The sequence below is a fragment of the Rattus norvegicus genome, chromosome 18, assembly GCF_036323735.1.
Source record: "Rattus norvegicus strain BN/NHsdMcwi chromosome 18, GRCr8, whole genome shotgun sequence".
Lineage (NCBI taxonomy): Eukaryota > Metazoa > Chordata > Mammalia > Rodentia > Muridae > Rattus > Rattus norvegicus.
The window spans coordinates 12,276,154-12,297,451 of record NC_086036.1 but is presented as its reverse complement, the minus strand read 5'-3'; the positions used below and the strand labels follow the sequence as shown (position 1 = coordinate 12,297,451).

Genomic DNA, 21,298 nt, shown 5'->3' with positions numbered 1-21,298 from the left:
TTTTAGAGTTACACAGGTTATGTTAACATTTAATATTGGTCACGTGACATTTTAGTAAGATAAGGTTGCGTATACGTGTGTTTGCATATATAATATGTGTGTATACATCTATACTACAGTGTTGAGAACTGAGCCCAGGGTCTGTGTGTGCCAGGTAACCCTGTATTACTGAGCTGTATACCTTCCCTTAGTAGCTTTTTATCATATCTATGAAAAATCGGAAATTTTTTTTATCAAAGTAAGTTGATGATTGTTTCTGTCAAAATGACAGTGTTGGCCACTAACTTGGTAAAAACTGGCTTTCTCTTCAAGTATCCATGTGACTAGAAACCCCACTGGTGCTTTTCATTCCGACCTTTGATAACAACAGAAGTATGTTTGTGTAAATACTTACCTTAGACTGTTAAGGTGACCTGGGGATGATGGGGTTGCCCAGCAGTCCGAGAACTTGTGCAATGTCTGTATCTCCAGAAGGCATATAAATGCTGCATAGCATGGCTGCCAGGCATAATTAATACCAACCTTGGCAGGCGAGACAGGGGCTGGGGCTGGGGATGGGGCACGGTCTCTGGAGCAAACTGGTTGACAAGACTAGCATCCCACAAGCTCTGTGCTCTACTGGGAGACTCTGGTCAGTGAATAAGTTAAGTGAGTGATGGTGGATGTTTTCTTTTCTTTTTTTCTTTTTTTTCTTTCTTATTTGTTTATGACAAATATTTTCCCACCTTCACTTTGAGACAACAGTGTCAGCCTTAGCCAAGCTGAGAATAGAATTGTCTGACTGACCGAGCCATTCTTCATTAAAACTGCCTGTGACCTTGTCAGCCTCAGTCACATTCATCTGGACGGACATGTGGTCCTTGTCTCCAGTGATGCTTTTGGTCTTGGAGCATTTTCACAGCACACACAGGTCCACGAACTCTCAGGTGTCAATCTGCTTGTCTGGGTCACGTCTTCTCCTTCCACTATTTTTATGAACAGGGCTGTTTTGCCTGTATGTATGTGTGTCTGTCTACTCACTTGCATGCCTGATGCCTCCCGAGGCTGGAAGAGGGTGTTGGATCCTCTGGAGCTGCAGTTGTGAGCTGCCACGTGGGTTCTGGGAGTGAAACCCGGGTCCTGTGGAAGAGCAAACAGTGCTCTTTATAAATGAACCTAGCCTGAGGATGATCGTTGAAGTCTCCATACATGCTTTAATATCAAGCTCTGATCTCCATACATGTTCATCCACACACCTGAATGGATATCCACATACATATGTACACATACACACAAGAAAAATGGAAAAAGGAAAAATTACTGCATTTTCGACTTGCTATATTATATTACCTATTTGCTTAGTGTTGCGAGATGTGTGTCATCTGGCCAAGGCTCACTGGCCGTGGTTACCTGGTGTTACTCTGACTTTGTAGGCAAAAGGGCTTTGTTTCTTTCTTTTAGGTACCTGTGACATATCTAATGTTCTTGCCTTTTATAGTAACTTATTCCCGTTTACAGTAACATTGTCCTTCCTGTGGCTGTGCAATGAAACCCTAACTGCTAGTCTGGAACCCCTGCTCATTCCCCCGACCCCAAACAAGCTAGGGAGCCCCATCTCTGCCCTCCTTCCCCACAACCCATCCCCACAAAGAAAACTCTGCCTCCCACTTGGAGAAAACTCCAGACGAATACATTATCACTCCTCATCTCTCTAATTTCCAGCAACCCGCCCAATAGTATCCACCCAGGGGCTCAGGTTCTGACCATGTATGAACACCTTCCCAGCTCCTAGCCAGCACATCCTCACTCCTCACCTAAGCTCTGTAAAACCCCCTTGCTTTACCCCGGATGTGCGACTTCACTGACCTCCACCTGTGAGATCAGGAACCCACCGGAGAGCTGCTTCCTAGTAAACCTGACTTTATCTACTTTTTTTTTTTTCTTCTTTTCGGAGCTGGGGACCGAACCCAGGGCCTTGCGCTTGCTAGGCAAGCGCTCTACCACTGAGCTAAATTCCCAACCCCGACTTTATCTACTTTTAATCTGGCCTGTATTTGCACCAAAAGAGAGAAGCCTGTCAGTAACCAGCACCACCAACAATAACAGCAACAACAAAACAAATAAACAATGTGTCTTCTCTCAACCAGAGCACACTAGCAACACAAGTGTTATACTCACAGGTGAATGCCTCAGATAGAAGATTTAGGCCAGTGGTTCCCACCCTTCCTGAAGCAGTCGTCCCTCATGTGGTGGTGACCTCAACCATAACATTAGTTTCATTGCTACTTCATAACGGTTATGAATTGTAATGCAAATATCTACGTTTTCTGATGGTTCTCAACAACCCCTGTGAAGGGGGTCGAGACCCACAGGGTGAGAACTGCTAATAGATGGAAGGTCATGTGTTATGAAAGAGGCCTTTTACCTCAAGAAGAGAGCCAGGCAGTGGTGGCACTCTCAGAGCAGCTTCCCAACGCATCTGCCTTTAAGATATTCTAATCTGGCTTGAATTGGCTCATTTCACTGGTGGAGAAATAATCTATAGCCAGGAGCCGTTTGCCACTTCTCTGAAGCATGAAAAAACAGAGAGAGAAAGAAAGAGAGGGAGAGGGAGGGAGGGAGGGAGGGAGGGAGGAAAGGAGACTGTCTGCCAGGCAGAGTCGAGGCAGGGCAGGGTCTGTCGGCAGATTTCCCGGCCTGCTAAGGCATGGACCCATAAGAGGAGGTATGCTTGAGGCTCAGGGTGAGGGACTGAAGATTCTATTGACCTTGGCGTCCTTTTGAACAGGGAATTTTTGGGGTGAGAGCAAATGTCTTTTATGTAGTTCAGCAAAACTGTTCCTGTTGGCCTGTGGCTTTGCTTCCCATGGTACTGTAGTATAAGACGGCTGTGAGAACTACACTCGGGTTTGGTGTGGTGATGACCCGCAGCCCTCCCATCAGTGGCTTGCATCGTTTTTTCATCTTCCCTATAATCAGCCTCACTCCCCCACAGAGGACTGTCTGACTCTGTACCAGCCTTACAGGTACAACCCATCCCTTATTATATACACAACTTTTGCTTAGGAAAACACGTTTTTAAATAGCAAGGATGCGCTTTGCCTCCATTGCGGCAGATGACGCCATCAGCACGAAGCCACGGTGTATGCTTCCATTGCAATAAGTAACAATAAAACCCTCCTTGGCAACCTTGTCTTGGAGAGGTCATGTCCTTATTTTATCCACATGCATATGTGTGTGGGCAGGGGGACTTCACTCAGTCTTTTTGGGCTGCACAAGCCCCACGTATTTATAGCCTCAGAGGAGCAAAGGCAGGCTTTTTATTCAACCTGGGTGTCTAAGACCACCCCTTCCCAGGGAGGACGATGGGCTTTGCTTTCTGTGGGCCAGTGCAACACTTTGATCCTTCTATCTTCATTCTTCAGCTGGGCGTGTCGGCGCGAATGGGTGTAATCTCTGAAAGGCAGAGCAAGGAGGATCAGGATTCAGGGTCATTTTCAGTTACACAGTGAGCCTGAGGTCGACCTGGGCTATTCAAGACCATGTTCAAAGTAAAAACTAAAACTAAAAAGTTTTAGTTCACCCCGCCCCTCCCCCGACCGCATTCACTCCTCCTGCCTGTCTGCTCAGTGCACAACCCGAGGGTGTTCTGAATGACTCTTCATTTCCTCCAGGCAGGCTTCTTACTCCAGTCAGCCTTGGATTTGCTGGCCCTGGACTGGGGTCCATCGGTGACTATCAGGTGGTTCAGATTCTCCGGGATGCAAACTGCTCAATAAACCTGCCACACTCTGCTAATCTTCCATTTTGGTTTATGGACCAGATGGAAATGATCTAACTCCCACAAGGGGCCTGGCCTTCGTACACTACGCTTCCCTCCCAGAACAGTTCCATGTAGGACCGTTGAGACAGAATCCTGGCACAGACGCTTATGACAAAACTGCTACAGAGAGCTGGAGCCACAAATCGTCCCTATCAACCCCGACAGAGACGATAAATGCTCACTCGCTAGAAGCCCTACCGTGACAAGCGAAGGAGCCCAGGGGAAGATGGTGCATGTGAGGCTAGCAGGAAGGGCAAGAGGTCACCTTGGCTGATAACAACTGGCGGAGTTCCCAGCTCTGTTCCTCATTCATGCTTGACCTGAGGTCAGTTGTTTTTGTTCACCTGTCTAGCTCCTGTTTCCTTATCCCCAAATGTCCTATAACGCTCGCCAACGGGGTGTCGTGAAATGACGTGCAAGTAAGTCATCTGAATCCTTGAAAATCTGACAGGGTGTTCCAGTGATACGCGAGAACTGTCTCGTGTTAGATGAGCGACAGAAGGCCTGTGGAGGTCAGCACAAAATGTGGGTCAAATGTTGAACTAGGGATTTTCTATACATTTTTATTAGACATTATTTCATAAATGCTGTATATCTGAACATGAAGGTATGGCTTTAATGTGACCAAGTTTCCATGTCGATATGACATTTATTTTAAAATTTCTTCAATAAAGCCTAAATATTGAAGAAATCGATATCTTTTTTTACTCAGCAGAATTCTGACCATTTATGAGGGAAAATTTTATTTTAAGAGAAGGTTCTGTACTGCAACATATGTATAAAGAATTGTATAACTCATGCTAGTGTCTAACTTTCAGGTGATTTACATTTAATTATATAAAAATTTTTGTGAAATATTCAGTTGTTTAAGCATAATTTATTAACCCAATATTATTTCCGAGTCTCAGATAAAAAGACCGCGCATAGAACAAGGTATAATACTATCTATTAATATGCTTATCAAGTTAAAATCGATTTTCTGTGTGTGGTATATGCATGGTGTTGATTGGTTCGGATGTGCAGGTGTCTTTCTGTCTACCTCTTGGCTTTAATTATCGAGGTAGGGTCTCTCTCTGAATCTGAGCTCCCTGATGCAGGTAGTCTGGCTGTCCTCACTCTCCCAGAAGTAAGATTGTAGATGAGCCTCACCACGTGCAGCTTTTTACCTGGGTGCTGAGGATCAGAACCCAGTCCCTCATGCTTGACTAAACGCCTCAGCAACCATAGCCCGAGCCCCATAATTACCTGTTCATCCAGTGATATGGAGGATTGAAGCCTTAGCAACAATAAAAATGAGATGTTACCTCTTTTCTTTGAAGAAATAGGATCTTGTTAGGTTAGCTTGGCGGGCTGGATATTTGCTGGTCTCAAACTTGTAGCATTTCCTGGAATTACAGATATGTTCTACAGTGCCTGGCCCGTGAGAGACTATATGCTATTCTATTTCCCATTCCCTCTTCTATCATATAAAATATTTTTAGCATGCTCATAAACTTGGATACTGCTCTTTCTTACTTTACATTACACCAAGTAGAGACAGACAATAAACAATTTCTCTATCCTCCCACATTTTCACATTCTCTCCTTCCTCCTCCTCCTCTTCTTCCTCCTCCTCCTTTCTCCCCCTCTTCCTCCTCCTCCTTCTCCCCCTCTTCCTTCTCCTTCTCTTTTTCTCCTTTCTTTCTTCTTGGCTTTTTGAGGCAGGGTTTCTCTGTGTAGCCCTGGCTGTCCTGAAACTCACTTTGTAGACTAGGCTGGGCTCAAACTCAGGGATCCACCTACCTCTGCCTCCGGAGTGCCGAGATCAAAGGCATGTGTCACCACACCTGAGGAATAAATGAAAAAAGGATTCCATTAGTGCTCACAATGTACCAGGCTCCCCTGTGTCCTTTAAAGGCATCAACTTGTTTAGTAAAGTCACCACATGCACTTGTTTCCATTTTTTCTTAATTTATTTTTATTTAATGTGCACTAGTGTTTTGCCTTCATGTACGTCTGTGTGACGGTGTCAGATCTTGGAGTTACAGACAGCGGTGAGCTGCCATGTAGGTGCTGGGAGTTGAACCCAGGTACTCTGGAAGAGCATTCAGAGCTCTTAACCACTGAGCCATCTTTCCAGCCTCTAAACTTGTTTTCTGATGGAGTTGTGGAGGGGTGTTTTATTCCAGAACAGTCGGTCTTTTGTACCGGAGGTTCTGTGTAATGTGCGTATGTGCATGTTTGTGTATGCATACAGCTTCATACGCACATGTATGTGTCTGTGCAGGTGGAGGGCAGAGGTTGACATTGGATGTCATTCTCTACCTTGGTGTTTGAGACATGGAGTTGAGTAGTCTGTCACCGAATCCACAGCTCGCCGATTACCCAATAGGTATCGGGACAGGGATCCACCTATGTCTGAGCTGCCCAGGGATAGGATCATGCAAATAACGATACAAGAGCACACAACCGTTGCTAGAATCGTTAAGATCAGAGTCGGGGCCCTGGCTGTCCAAGCCCCTGTCCTCAACAGGACAATTAAACAGCTAAGTAGCAGTGACAAACAACACAAAACAAAACAAAAGATTTACTCAATGTGACCACAATGGGAGAAGACGCAAATAAAGAGATGCAGTGACCCCACCCCACCCCACCCCACCCCACCCCACCCCACCCCACCGAGTCCTGACCTGAGGTTTCGTTTGTAATGCAGGGCAAGAGATATGCCTAACTAAGCAGTTCTGGTCAGAGTGTGGTCCCTACCATCTTGACCTAGTTCCTTCCCCAGCATGATACTACGGAGAAATTCCATTTTTTTTGTTTTTTGTTTTTTGTTTTTAATAGTCTGATGGCTAAGGGAAGGAACACATGTCTCTTTGGAATCTACCTGTAATCCTGCTGGGATGGTTTATGTAGTCATGATCAGCTGAAAAGAAACACCTGCACACAATATGCGGGGAACGTGTGCTGTAGGTAAGGAACCCAGTTACGTAGCTAGCAGCAAGAAACATTCGAACCAAGGGTAGCCTTGTGCCTAGGAGATGTATCCATTCACTGGTCAGCTTGGGGGTTAGCTAAGTGAATGGGGCTGCCGTGCTGGTGGGCCTAGTGACTGTATTCACCTTCAATGAGAAGGCTGGTCAAGGCATAACGGATACACACAGGCCCACATCGCATCGACAGTCCATAAATCCACGAGAGAAATGTGTCTCCTTCATCCTTCTCCATAAGGTCCTTGTTTCCCACAAACGTCATCCCTGGTGCACAGCGCATCCCATGCTGAGGACCCAGTACTTGCTTAGTGTCTGGTCCACCAGGGATGGTGACCGGGTGGGCGGGGCGAGGTGGGGGATGCTGGCGCGGAGTAACAGGACCAATCAGGATCCGCGGCGCTCCAGGGGCTAGGGCTCTTGGTTCCTCTTCTCCCCGCGCAGCGCCGCCTGGCGAGTTGTGCACGGGCGGGCGGAGCCTGCAGGGGTCTCGGGGCGCACAGGGCTGCCGGGATTGTCCTCGTGGGTGTCCGCAGTCCGAGATCGCCGCGTGTCTGTCATCTGTTTCCTTCGTCCTCTGGGCCCCGGCCGCGCGCATCCGCCGGGTAGTCCGGGGTCCGTGCGGGGGCGGCGCCGCCTCTCCCTCGGGCCGGGCGGCGGGAATGCGGTTGCCTTGGCCGGCTGGGCAGCGGGCGGCGGCTGCAAACGGAACCCGGGTGCACTCGCCGCTGGCCGGGACGCCGCCCTGGCCTGCTCTCGGCTCCCGAGGCCGCCGCTGCGCTCTGGGGCCCGGCGCGGAATGAGGTGCAGGCCGCGCACCGGCGAGCGCCCCGCTCCGCGGCCCCCTGGTTCAACGCGGCCGCCCGCGCCTCGCGTGCCCCAGCGCCCACGTTAGAGCCTCGCACTGGCAGCGCTCGCGGAGGCACAGGCCTGCAGAGCGCACGCCACTCGGCCCGGGTCCCGATCGCGGGGACTCGCCTCTTGGACACCGCCCCAGGTGCGGGGACCCCGACACGCTGCAGCGCGCGGGCCGCGCTCCGCATCGCAGAGCTCCTCCAGCCTGGCCCGTGGCTTTGGCCTCCACGGAGCCGGATCTCCCTGCCTCCCTCCACATTTCTCCGCATCCTTTCAACACCCTTCCCGCTGCTCTACCACCTCCCATTCATTGCATCCATTTCTCCTTCCCGGCTCGGTTCTTCTTCCCATAACCTCCCCGGCCGGACCCCGCTACCCACCCGGTACATTCATGGAAGTTTAGGGCCTGGACCGTGGCTCGGAGTCTGGCCTGAGAGCGCAGCCGGAGCTGCTGGTAGGGCAGAGGAAGATGTCTGCGCTCAAGCGGATGATGCGGGTCTCCAATCGCTCCCTGATCGCCTTCATCTTCTTCTTCTCCCTCTCCACGTCCTGTCTCTATTTCATCTATGTGGCTCCAGGCATCGGTAAGCACCCAGACACACCCTCGCCTCCTATGGTCAGAAGGAAGGTAACTGTTGTGTTGAGGGGTTTGGAAGCTGAACCAAAGCATCTGATTTGACTTATTTATTTCAAAACTGTCGAAGATAATGCTTGGGCGTATTCGCTTGGTTAAAAAAACCTTTAGATGAACTTAAAAGGTCGCACTCAGGAGATGCAAGAAAATGAGGGGCCTGGTGGCTGGTGAGTGGGGTGTGTGTGTGTGTGTGTGTGTGTGTAGTGCCTCTTGTCCCTTTCTTGAGTATTCATCACTACTTTATTTAATGGGGTAGCGTTTAATTGTAATTTTACCCAGACACCTTTATTTTATTTTTATTTTTATTTTTATTTTATAAAATAACAGGTAGGGAAAATATGAGGTACCAGTCTGTAGGAACTGCGGGAAAGGTCAAGAGTATCTATCGTGGCATTGCAGGTCAACAGACGTTTGCAGCACACTTGAGACATTTTAGCCGTTGAAACCCAGCTCTGTAAATTGGCTTGAGTCTTCTTGTTAAATTCAGCCTCTACCTTACCTGTGAGATGCCTGCTCAGACAAAATACCGATGAAAACAATTATGCACGGCAATTTGTGGGTTTAAATTTTTAACTTTCTGTGAGTTACTTTTGACTTTTGCTCCAAATACACCTTTGATCTTGGCTTCTTTATCGAAATATTCTAATTCCTCATTTCTCCTGCTGCTGACAAGGGATCCATATGGCTTTGTTTTAGTGAATGAAAAATTCTATGGATTTATATGGTTGTTAAAACACATCCTGTTCACTAAGCTTGGCTGAGTCTTCTTGTCGTTGGGCATTTAATGCTGAGTGACTTGGTAACAGGGCATACTCTGTCATTTTTCATTAGATATTCAGTTGTCTTCTGTTGAGTCAGGGTTTCTCCCCGGAGTTATCCAAAAATGTCATTTCTTTCAGAGAGGAAAAACACCTGCAGAATTTTAAGGTGAAATTCTTATCCCTGAAGAGGGCGTGTGTGTGTGTGTGTGTGTGTGTGTGTGTGTGTGTGTGTGTGTGTGTGTAGTTTCAGGGGAGAGACTAGCCTCATCCAGACTGTTTCTTATGAAAAAAAAAAACACTATGTGATCTTTCTCCTTGTTGGATTTAATAAGTATACAGTCAGATGATAATACTTAGAAAGACCTTCTCGTGTCATTGCCAACTAGAAGTTTTGGGTAAAGTTTGAAGGAGTATGGATTTATTTTATTATTATTATTATTATTATTATTATTATTAATTTAACAATTTGGTCCTTTAATGTGGGCTTTCTTTAGGTAAACATGAATAACAATCCATTCTCTTGAAATTTTTGATACTTATGACAGCAACTCACATTTTAGCCTAAATTGGGCAAAATTTTCATAGACATGGTTCATAGACTATGTAAGACTGTTTTTTATTGACCCTAAGTTGGATGTTTTGAATCTCTATTAGGAAATCTTTATTAATTCTACCACACTTAATATCTTATCATTTAGAAGTTGGGTATTGCTTAGAACATTTAGGAAAAAGTTTTAAACACAACTTGTTTTCTTTCTTGCCATTTTAGACATCATAAATGGCATTTAATCCTATAGAAATTTTTTACTTTTCCATGTAACTCCTTAAACGTTGAACTCCTTTGAAGAACATTATTTTACCAGATATTTAACTGTGAGATTCTGCACAAGAATATTTTAAAGTATCTTTATAGGGTTTCACTAGGAAATTCAAATTTTGTGTTTGGCGACAAGGACTGTCAGGTCACTTTCTTAAATGCAGGTCTGATACCACAGTCTGTCAGCTGTTTTCTGAAGTGAAAATGATGTGGCAGATGTGGTGAGAGAGTTCACAGTGCCTCAGCCAATTGCATGAATGCTTTCCCTTGAAGCCACAGGTGCCTTGTGGGGCTCTCCAGGCCATCACCTATTCCTTGTAGTTCTCCATTGGATAAGCATACTTCTCTCGGTGCTCGGAATTCTCACACAAGTTATACCCCAGAGCAAAACTTCCTAGTGACTGGAGTGTGCTACATGGGAGTTCATTTTATTTTATTATTTTTTTTTAAATTATTTTATGTGCTTGAGTATTTGCTTGTGTGTCTGCATCATGTGCATGCAGAAGCCCAAAGGGATTGTTGGGTGTCATGAAGCAGAAGTTATCGATGATTATGAGCTGTCATGTGGGTTCTGGGAATTAAACCCCAGTGTTCTGGAAGAGCAAACAGTGCTCTCAACCATCTTAACCACTGAGCATTCTCTCTAGCCAGCTGGCCCCTCCCCCCAAACACACACACACACACACACACACACACACACACACACACACACACACACACACACACACGGTTTCTCTGTGTAGCCCTGGCTATCCTGGAACTCACTCTGTAGCCTAGGATGGCCTCAGACTCAGAGATCTGCCTGCTGGATTCCTTTCAGTGATTAAAAAAAAATGTTTCCGATCTACTCCATTAAGTCCTTACAAGCCACGTCACATGAACTTGTTAGCTAGGTGTTACGGTATTTCTCTACTTTTTGGGTGTAGACAGGGTTGGTCATGTATGTTCCTACACACAGGTCTCCCATTGTTTAGTTAGTTGACTCTTCCTTGGGCCTTTTCCCCTATGCCCATCTCTTCCTCTCTTTCTTTCTTCTGTGCTGACGGGTCACACACTGTCAATCTGGTTAATTCTCATTCTGTCTGTCTGTCTGTCTGTCTCCCCCCCACCACACTGCTCTGCATTCTCTGGGCTCTTTGGGCCCCAGTCTACGGTGTGTTCAATAGAACTCAAAGCTCATTATTTTAAGAGTAAATCGAAACCTTTTCCCTAATACTTCATTCAGGAAACACAAGATAGCGTCTTCCAGTTAGGAACTTTAGTGCTGAGGAGAACTGGGCTGTAGCTAAGTCTCTTGGAACTATCTGCACAGGAAGTCTGCGAAGACTTTGCCCTGGCCTTTCCAGCTCCAGGAGAGGCCAAGCAACTTGTTTTGTTGTCTGCCCTTGTGTATGACAGCCAAGGTGAGTGCAGTGTCCACCCAAGGCCTTGAGCTGGCTGTATTGAGAATAAACTTACATTTATTAAGAAGCCATTTCCAGTATAACTTTCCATGCAACGTAGTCATGTCAGACTCCTGTCATATCAGAGGAACAATTGGTTTGCCTGGAGCACCCAAGAGAAGCTGGACCACGAGGTCTGGAAGACATCAAAGGAGATCATCTTTGGAGGTTGGCCCCAGAAGGAGCTCCGCTGTACGTGATAGAAAGCATATAGAGGGGGAGGTTTGCTTATAGGTTCCTAGGATGGGTAGCATAGGATTGGGGTATATTGAACGCAGAAAGCACTTCTAGAAAATGTCAGTACTCAGGTTCTCTAAGGCGACTCCTTAGGGTGTGGAGAGGTAGGTTGCAAAAGGACTTTAGAGCTCCAAAGTGCAGCCCAGTGGAGTTCTTGAGGTCATTAACATTCACAGCAGAGTGGGCTGGTCTGGCCCTCACAGCTTTATCTAAATGATGATAAGAAAGGCCGTGCCTGCCCCTGGTAAGAGACGGCATAACTTCCTTGGGAGTGGGGAGTTTACTGTCCTTTTGACTCACCAAAGTCCTTGACCTTTTCCTGGAGAGGCTTTCTTGGTCTTTGGGGGTGGAATCTGGTTAGACCACAGGAGTCTGAAGTCCTGTGGGTCTCTTGGTTACTTGGGCCTCCAGGGCATTTGTTTGTGGCCTGCAGGAGAAGGTGGAGTGGGTGTTGTGGGGTGTGTAAGAAAACAGATGTGTTCCTCAGAGGCAGCTCAGATATTTTGCTTGCAAGTCTAGCCTGGGGTCTGACTTTAGTTTGCTTTGGGCTACCTCAGCAGGTAGCTAGCTACTTGCCTTGCAACCTTTGTGTGTGCTGTTTTAGACTCGGATCCTCAGGTACCTGTCAGGGCTCTTTGAGCAGATTTAACCTGCTTTGTTTGGCAAAGGCCCTTTGTTTTTCCCTCATCAAGTTCCCTGTTCTCTGGGGCCTCTTCCTGCGGTTCTTCTGATTGGGTATTGGTCACATTTTTGCCTCTGGGCCTCTCTAGCTGCTACACGCTATTTTTGTTCTGTGAGTAGCAGGACTCAGCAGGAGCTTTGCAGAGGGAAATGAGACAGCCCTTTGTTTTGGAGTAATCCTAGCATGAAGGATGGGGAATGTAGGGCAGCGACCGGGAGACCAGGTAAGAAGCTACAGTAGTGGTTCCAGCACAGGAGATTAGATTCAGGTCAGACCATCTAGCCAGAGCAGTGGAGAACGAAAGGGACGTTTTCCTACGACGCTCAGATTCTAACTTAGACCCCAGGTGGCCAGTCTCAGATGATGTCCAGGTGCCGAGGTTGAAGAAGCAGTTTTGGCTTTAGGATCCTGGAATTGGTTGACCCTGGAATATCCAGGAAGAGTTTGTCAGTGGCTAGGTAGGTGGAAATAAGGTCTTGAAGCCCCAGGAGCAGAGTAAAACAGAGCCCACCTACCCCGGGATCCCCTAATGTGCTTTAAATCGGGCCTGCAAGCCCAATTGCTTATCTCTCCATCTTGGAATGAGAGACCCCCTCCCCCCAATGTGGATTTCTGCAGAATAAAATGCTCCTTGCTTTTGCATATAATTCGGGTCTGGGGTATCATTCTTTGTTGAAAAATGGACCTTACACAGCGTATAGGAGAGTTCCATTTGGCTGTCTTTGGCATCACAGCTGAGCAGTACTCTCCCTTCTGCAAGTGCTTTTAACTCACCACGGTGGTGTCCCCTAAGCATGGTCTAGTGAGGGTACTGCCCAGGAGGCCAACGTTCCACTTGCAATCATTCCCAGAGGATCTGCCATCGCTTCAGCCCCTGCCTTTTAGAAAGGAATCAGCAAAAGTTTTCAGATTTGGGCCCAAGGCAGGGGGAGGGAGGCACTGTGTCAAATTGTCCTTTAGGGTAAGATGTATTAAAAAGAGTTATTATCACCTCGAACATGGTGTGACAGGGGCTTTGAGGAGACAAGAGTGATGATCCCTTCTTATCGCTCAAAGGAAGGGAGTGGCTTCATGTGAGCATGTGGTCAGGCTGTCAAGGAGAAGGAAGGAAAGGCACTGCCGGTAAGAAATGTACAACTATAAGATGGGGAGACAGGGGGAGGAACACATCTTGTTGAGAAGTAGTATTTTGGAGGGGGGGGGAATGTGCCCTCATAGTAGCCTTGTGATTGATGTGTTAGTGGCTGGCAACTTCCCTGGGGAATTGGGAAGGCAACAGGCCATTGTCCCCGAACATGGGTACCTGTTTAGGGGTCAGAGATTCACCCACCTCCTCTTGGTGGGAGGTTTAGCTTTCCCTTTACCAGGCTGCCGCAAGTCGGTGAGCAGAAAGGCAGTCTGGTTTAGATTCTAATAGTTCGGAACTGTCCCTTGTTCATGACAAGCAGTCCCTCAAAAGGACGGTCCGAAGCAATGGGATGGTACACTCAGGACTTGTGACTCTGCCCTGAGTGTCAAAGACAGTTGATGTAAATCATATGTCCTGGTGGGAAACTAGCTAATTTATTGATCCATAGAAGTCCATCACAGCCCTCCCCTCCACCTTGTTTGGTGATGTGTGCCATCTACAACCCTGCTTTTTATTTCTGCCTTGACTGTTTATTGAAGACAAAAATAGCCGTGTCTGAAAGAGAAATCCTAGCCTGGGTAGGGTAAGTGTCTCTGTGTGATAGATCTCTTCAATGCTGTAGACAATGCTTTCAATCTTTATAAATATGGTAGTTAAATTTGGAAACTACCGAAGCCATAGTGAATGTAGTAGCTTTTTGTTGTTTTGTTTTGTTTTGTTTTATTTTCTTCAAGACAAGGCAAGGTCTCTAGTTCAGGCTGGCTAGAATTCTGTAAGGGTGGCTAAGGCTGACTTTAACTTCTGCCCTCTCCCATCTCCCGAGTGCTGGGACTGCTGCTCCTGTGGCTCTTTTTGTGCATGGCAGGCAGGCAGACACACTCTGTTTCAGCTGAGCTACCTCTCTACCCTGAGGTACACTCTTTTAATAACCCCTTTACTACATCTTATCTCGCAAGAGCTTGGTTCTTACTGTTTTGAAAACAATTCATCCCATGCAAACGACTCCTCCTCGACTTTTCGGTCCTTGGACCTCAAGCCCGTGGTTCCATGGGTGGCTGCTTCTGTCCTCCTCATGGTCTTCCTGTTTTCTTTGTGCAAGGGCGTGGAGCCGAGAGAGCCTGGAGCGTAGATGATGCTTTGGTGTCCTGGCTGCCACAATTGTTCTTCAGACAGTATCAGGGTCGAAATTCCAAAAGTGGCCCACAGGCAAATCTTATAAAGACAATTACTACACCGAGACTTGGCCCTTTTTTTCTGGTGATGCTAGGCTGGGTCAAGTTGACAGTCAGTGCTGACTACTGCACTCACAAACTTAAGGTTTAACGTTACTAGACATAGCTTTATCGACATTTTGCTGTGTCACAGCCAAAAGCATAATGGCTGACACAAACACTCCAACTCCTATTTCAACTAAGCAAGGTTTCTGTAGCAGCTCAAATCAAACGCTGGCAAACTCTGCTATGACCGAAAAGGCAGATATGCCCGCAGGAGTTGAACCATAAAACTGATCAAACTGGCCACGCCATGGACAGAGAGTACACTCTGAGCTACCAGTGGAGGAAGCTGGTATTTTCCCAAGGCATCCCCGGCCGGGCCTTGCGGAAGCCTGTACCGTCTGCTTCCTTCCCCTCATCCGCTTGGTCTTCACATCCACTCTGTATCACTCACACAGTGTGCTCTTTGTTTCTGTTCTGGCAGAAGGCTTTTTAAACTATTAAGTCATTGTGTGCACTGGGAACAGGAGGCTCTGCAGGTCCTCCTCTGTGGCCTCCCTCACTGGTTATCTTTTGATACTATTAAAAGTGGCTCTCAAATGTGAGCGCGTGTAAGCCTTATTTAAGGCGGTCTGTTTTAATGAGCTTTTTTTTTTTTCCGGGAATATTTTTCAGATATACTTTTCTCCCCCTTTCATACCCTTATCTTCTTTTTGCCTTTATTGAGGCAGGGTCTCGCACTGTAGCCTTGGCTTTTCTGGAACTTGCCATGTATAGATCAGGTCAGCCTTGGATTTAAAGATATCCACCCGCCTCTGTCTCCCTTGTGCTGGGATTAAGGTGCAGCCACAATGTCCTGCCATACATTTTTTTTTTTAGCTTGCCTTTGCTGTACAAGATAATGGGCCCCTTTGTAGCAACTGTTTTGTATTACACATATATACTATGTACCGTGATCTTATAACCATCCTGAAGCCTTTTCCACAAACAGGTCTCTTCTATGCACATCTGTCAGTAGAGCTATTGATTGTAGCTCCCACTCAGTACTCAGATCATTGTGCAACGTGGCGGTGGCAGTGGTAGTGGCGATGGCGGTGGTGGTGGAGGTGGTAAGTAAGTACCTGCTAGGTTTATTTTTGTTTTGTATAGTTGAGAATGACCTTGGACATCTGATCCTCCTGCCTCTTCCTCCAGAGTGCTGGGATTACGGGCGTGTATTATCAAGTTGGTTTCTGCAGTGTTGGGGGTTGAACTCATGGTTTGGCGGGCGCAGTGGAGCTCCATTTCCTACCCCTGTGTTTACTTTTCAGAATTGATGACTTGAGTCCCTTTGATCTTTCGAAGAACTAGTCTTAAAGTTTGAGAGCCAAACCAGCTTGTTTTAAGATAGAAGTGGTGGGCCATTCGTGGTAAACCATGTTTTGCATCCAGAGAACTGGAGAGTGAATGAAAAGACCGTGTCATGTGTCCGTTTATAGGTTAGCAGTGTCTAGGGGATTTGGCCGAAAGTTGATCCTGAGTGCTTTATTTACCATTCTTAATTATTAGAGAGGCACGTAGCAGTTCTTTAACACAATTAATAAAAATCTGTAAAACCTTACAGGTTCCCCGGTAGGTTTAATTTTAAAATAGCATTTCTCAGCATTGGGCTAGCAAGCTTCTTAAACTATCTTTACAACAGCTGGCTCAGTGGTTAAGTGCCCTGGCTGTTCTTGTAGGTTCAGTGCATAGAACCCAGACGGCTGCTCTCAACCGTTGGTAATACAGGTTCTAGGGGATCTGATGCTCTCCTCTGAACTTCCAAGAACACCTGGCAACACACTAAACAAACAGACCTAAAAGAAAATATAAAATATCTTTAGAATGTACATTTTTGGGGTGTGGTGGTGGGTTGAGGCAGGGCTTACTGTATAATATAACCCTGGCTGTCTTGGAATTCATTCTGTAGACCAGGCGGACCTCGTATTCAGAAATCTGCCTGCCCATGCCTCTCTAGTGCTGGGATTAAAGGCATTTACCACCAGTGCCGACTGCAATAGCATATTGAGTGATTGCCTAAAGTTTGTTACTGAAGCTCCATACCTTGGTTGAAATATTCCGTTCTGTTGGTCCCCACTCCCCAACCCCCAGACAAGGTTTCTCTGTGTAGGCCTGGCTGGCTTAGAACTTAGAGAGCTGCCTGCCTGTGCCTTAGACGTGCTGGGATTAAGGGCATTTGCTGCCGCCACCTGGACTATTGGTTTTATAATATGAATATAACTTGGACTAATATTACTTGTTGAATAAATAATGTTGCATAGGTTGTCTGTGGTAATTGAAGAGCTGGCAGGCAAATGGCTTGGTTCTAACTGTCTAGCATACTGATCCAGGAGGATTGCCTGAGTTTGAGGCCAGCCTGTACAATATAGGACAACATCTCTTGAGATAGAGGAAGAAAGAAGGAGAAAGGACAGAGAAGAGCCTGACTTCGCAGGCTAGTGGAACTTCCAGTTTGACTCACAGGAAGGAGGAGGAATCTGATAGTTTCCACTTGAGTCAACAAGTTGAAGGGACAGAACCGAAAGCTGCCTTGCTTCCTGGTCAAAAACATCCTTTTCTTTTGGAAGTTGCTAAAATCCATTTTTATTATCCAGTGTCCTCTCCTCTGTGCCTGGCTTTAGAGTTCCTCTCTTCTTGCGAATAAGTTGAAATTCTGAACTGTTATTCATTAAAACAGTGTTTGGGGATAGAAAACACAGCGTATACCATGCTTGCTCCGTCTGTTTCATGTAAGTCTTAAGTGGGAAGAGATTTGCTTCACACTCACTTGTGGACGTGGAAAACACTGGCTCTCCAATGCTTTCAAGGTATGTCTGATTGCTTTGTCCTCCAGTCTGTCAGACCACTGGGTTTCCTGATTAGATTTTGCCTTCCTTTCTCTAGCCCTTCCCTTTATCCTGGTTTCATGTGTGCTTAGCTCTGTTAGAGTCCCCGGGGTCCTTGGAAGAAGCTATGCACACATCCTAGACGATTAGCGCTATAAATTAGCAAGTGCAGGACACGTTGTCCTTGGTTAGTGTTTTCACACCAGTAGGTTGGTTCCAAGTGTACTCTTAAAATACGTTTGTTGCCTTTAAACAAGGCTGAAGCCACGGCTAGCTGTTTGTCTTTCTTTGAGATCTTGATTTCTTTCCCCCCACCTCCCTCCCTTTCTTCCTTTCTTTCAGATTTGTTTTTAAACTAAATGAAGTTTAATGCTTAATTTTGAGGCAGGGTCACTCTGTGGGTCATGATGGCCTTGAACTACTCAGAGATCCGACAGCCTCTACTTTACAAGAGCTGGGATTAAAGAGGTGCGAGTTATAGGCAGTTATAAGGCATCCAACATGGGTGATGGGATTGCACTTGGGGTACCCTGTAAGAGCGCTATGTGTTCTTAATTGCCAAGCCATCTCTTCAACCCTGTTTTATTTTGTTTGTTTGTTTATTTGTTTGTTTATTGTTTTTGAGACAGGGTCTCGTGTAGCTCCAGTTGGCTTTGAAACTACCAGGTAGCCAAAGATGACCTTGAACTCCTGATCCTTCTGCTTCGCCCTCTTGTGTAGGCTCCAGTTTTATGCAGTACTGGGTATGAGACCTTTGTGTGCCAGACAAGTGACCCTCACAGTGAACTCCACAGCCTAGAATCTAGGTGCCTGGTAAATAGTAGATAGTATATATCTGCTGGATAAACTTGTCTCCACGCGACTAGTTTTAATATGATAAGGCTGTTGGAAAAGTCAGTTGTTGTTTAAAAATGAAAGCTACGACCAGCCCTAACACACATGCTCTCGGAGCATAAGCTGTTGCCGGCTGCCCAGAAGTGATAGACACGTTTAAAGGCACTCCTGTTAATTTGTAGTCTCCATCAGCGAAGCTGTTGAGTGGGATTGGAGATGGGCGTGCTTTGCCTGTTACCATTGGTTATTATCAGTTGACGAACTGGAGCTCTGAACACAGGGTTCTTTCTCTCTTCATGAGTCAGTTCATGACTAAGTTGGAAGATGGAGTTGAATCTACAGGCTAATGGTTTGCACAGTAGATTACCTTGAGACCAGTGTAATGACACTGAATAATACTTTGGCCTAATGGGAATCGTTTATCGACCTGGCATAGTACCACCATTTATTTTTGTTTTTAATCCTTTCCCGTAAGCAATGGCTCTCAACCTTCCTAATGCTGTAACCTTTAATACAGCTCCTTGTGTTGTGGTTCTTTTCGTTGCTACTTCTTATCAGTAATTTTGCTACCGTTATGAATCGTAACGCGTAAACAGTTGTGTTTTCTAATGGTCTTAGGCTACCTCTGTGTAAAAAGGTCTTTTGATCCTCAAAGCGGTAACAATCCACAGGTTGAGGCCCGCTGCAAAATACAAATCCTGTTTCATGCTTGATCTGGCCTAATCCTAGTGTAGCCATGATTATTATAAATGTAGCTTTGTTTTGGTGAACATGGATGAGTAATTTCCAGAGGACCGTTGGTTATGGCACTAAATATGAAAAGAAGATAAGTTTGCGGTGTCTGGAACATGTAGACTATTGTAATTTGTAGAAACTCTTGAGGTACCTGGCTCGGTAGATAATGTTGGGTAAGTGGTATGGTGTCTTCTGAGATACTGTCTTCTTGTGTGTTCTTGGACTTTGTGAAAGGCAGCTTTTCGCCTGCCATCCCTTCTGGCTTTTGAAATTAATTGCAGTCTGTTTATTGTGCTGCTTTCTTCATGATTGCTTTCATTTACTTGTGTGTGTGTGTGTGTGTGTGTGTGTGTGTGTGTGTGTGTGAGAGAGAGAGAGAGAGAGAGAGAGAGAGAGAGAGAGAGAGAGAGAGAGAGAGAGAATATGAATGGAAGTGTCTGAGTGTGTAGTATGTATGTGAGGTCAGAGAATAGTTCTCTAGAACTGATTCTTTTCTACCCTGTAAGTTTTCAGGTTCAAACTCGGGTTGTCAGGCTTGAAGACACCCCCAGAAAGTTTTGTCTTGAATCCTTTTTTTCCTTACTTGCTCCCTGTGTCTTTGCTGCATTGCTTTTAAAGTCCCGATTCTCAGGCCCTTCATAGCTACCCTTGAATGTCAGTCTTCAATCTACTTGTAAGGTACCTCTGGGTTTCTTTGTCTTCCTGTTTTTCTTACTGATCTCATAGTAAACAAAGTTGACTCCCCTTCAGCTACTACACTGGTTTCCTAGGTCTACACACCTTCCAACGAGCTTGGCTTAAAATACTAGGAATTCTCTCTTCCCAAGGCTTAAAATCTGGAATGGAGGGCCTTGGCGGGATTCGTCCCCCTGAGATTGCAGGTGCCTGCTGGCTTCCTGGGTTGGTACCACACGAGCTTCTTCTGCTTCTGTGTTCCTGTGCCTTCTCTGTGTATATCCACAACACATCCCCTCTCCCTTTCTCTTATAAGAGCAACTGCCCTTGGGTAATCCAGATGAACCAGAATGGTCTCTTCATCCTGAGACCCTTGACTCTGCTTTGCTGAATGCTGGGTGTCAGTCAGCTCCTCTGGCTTGCCCTTCCCATCCTCTAAGAACCCAAGGCTCTTCCTCAGCTTAGTTGATTTTCCACCCCATCTGCTCACTTCTCTTTCGGCACTGGGAGCTGTCCAGCTCATCTTCCTTTCCTTGTGACTCCGGGAGGGAGTGGCACTATGAGGAGGTGTGTCTTTGTTGGAGTGGATGTGGCCTAGTTGGAGGAATTGTGTCACTGTGGAGGTGGGCTTTGAGACCATCCTCCTGGCTGCCCGAAAGTCAGTCTTCTAAGTGCCTTCAGATCAGGATGTAGAACTTCTCCAGCACCGTGCCTACCTGGATGCAGCCATGCCCCCCACCACGATGATAATGGACTGAACCTCTGAACCTGTAAGCCAGCCCCAATTAAATGTTGTTCTTTATAAGAGTTGCCTTGGTCACGGGGTCTCTTCACAGCAATGGAAGCCCTAAGACACTACTAAACTCTCCTGTGAATCTTTTGCACTCCCTTCCACCCCAGGCACACTCAGGCATCCCGCTTCTAAGGAATCTTCCCTTCATCTTGTTGGCTGCCCACTTTCCTTTAGTGAAAGGTGCCATCTACTGAACCACAGACTATTTTACTTTCTCTTCCAAAAGACACCGCCCTCTCAAAGGTTGGAAAGGCCCGCCTCCTAGCATTGTCAGGAGGTGTGGCGATGACTGCTCCGTCGCTTGCAATAAGGATGTGGTTATCCCAGCGACCTGCCTCAATTTCTCGATCTATGAATTGGAATAATATTAGTTTCCACAGAGTTGCTTGAGAGGGTTGATCGAGATGACATCATCAAGGGATGGTGCCTGGAACACGTGTCAGGGACCATGCCCTGCAGTAAGAAGAAATCTATTAGTTTATTTTAAATCATTTATAGCTAAGACAGTACATTCCTCAGGTAAATGGGCCTTGGAGGGCTGGTCCCTAAAGACGGGAACCCACTTGAGGATAAAGATCTACTTAAACACAGGGCAGCCAACAGGGACTCAGTGGTGTATCAACAAGTCACACTAACCAACCGTCAGGACACAGTCCCCAACATCAGGCAGCCACACTGACAGCCACGCTGACCCGAATTCAGCTAAATCCTGGCTAACTATCACTTAGATGAAGTGTAATCTCTCTCTGGTAAGACTTAAAAGAGAAAAATCCTCGTCTAAAATTCTCATTCCAACTTGTGAGAAGCTATAATTCAGGAAATAAGTAAGGAAATCTTTCTCAGCTTCGCCCTGTG

General features: G+C 46.3%; 2 protein-coding genes across 8 annotated transcripts in view; one reads left to right on the top strand and one right to left on the bottom strand.

The window, feature by feature from the left end:
• Positions 1-1,881: 1,881 nt before the first annotated feature.
• LOC102551486 (uncharacterized) lies at positions 1,882-8,142 on the bottom strand. Of its 5 annotated transcripts, none has more exons than XM_063277684.1 (5): positions 8,007-8,142; positions 5,585-5,628; positions 5,107-5,187; positions 4,147-4,306; positions 1,882-3,435 (listed from the first exon to the last, which is right to left on the bottom strand). In XM_063277684.1, exons 2-5 carry the CDS (start codon positions 5,614-5,616, stop codon positions 3,394-3,396), a joined length of 315 nt encoding a protein of 104 aa, XP_063133754.1. In that variant the 5' UTR covers positions 5,617-5,628; positions 8,007-8,142; the 3' UTR covers positions 1,882-3,393. The 5 variants fall into 5 exon arrangements, with proteins under 5 accessions (XP_063133754.1, XP_063133752.1, XP_063133751.1 ...); XM_063277682.1 differs by lacking the exon at positions 8,007-8,142 and adding an exon at positions 6,904-7,369 and having other exon boundaries at positions 4,001-4,306; XM_063277681.1 differs by lacking the exon at positions 8,007-8,142 and adding an exon at positions 6,904-7,369 and having other exon boundaries at positions 4,068-4,306.
• The window catches only part of B4galt6 (beta-1,4-galactosyltransferase 6), a 56,855-nt gene continuing 42,804 nt past the window's right edge, over positions 7,248-21,298 (top strand). Inside the window, 1 exon segment of one of the 3 annotated variants that reach the window (NM_031740.2) lies at positions 7,248-8,210. In NM_031740.2, the coding sequence (NP_113928.1) occupies positions 8,096-8,210 (115 nt within the window). In that variant the 5' untranslated portion in view covers positions 7,248-8,095. 3 annotated transcript variants of the gene reach the window in all.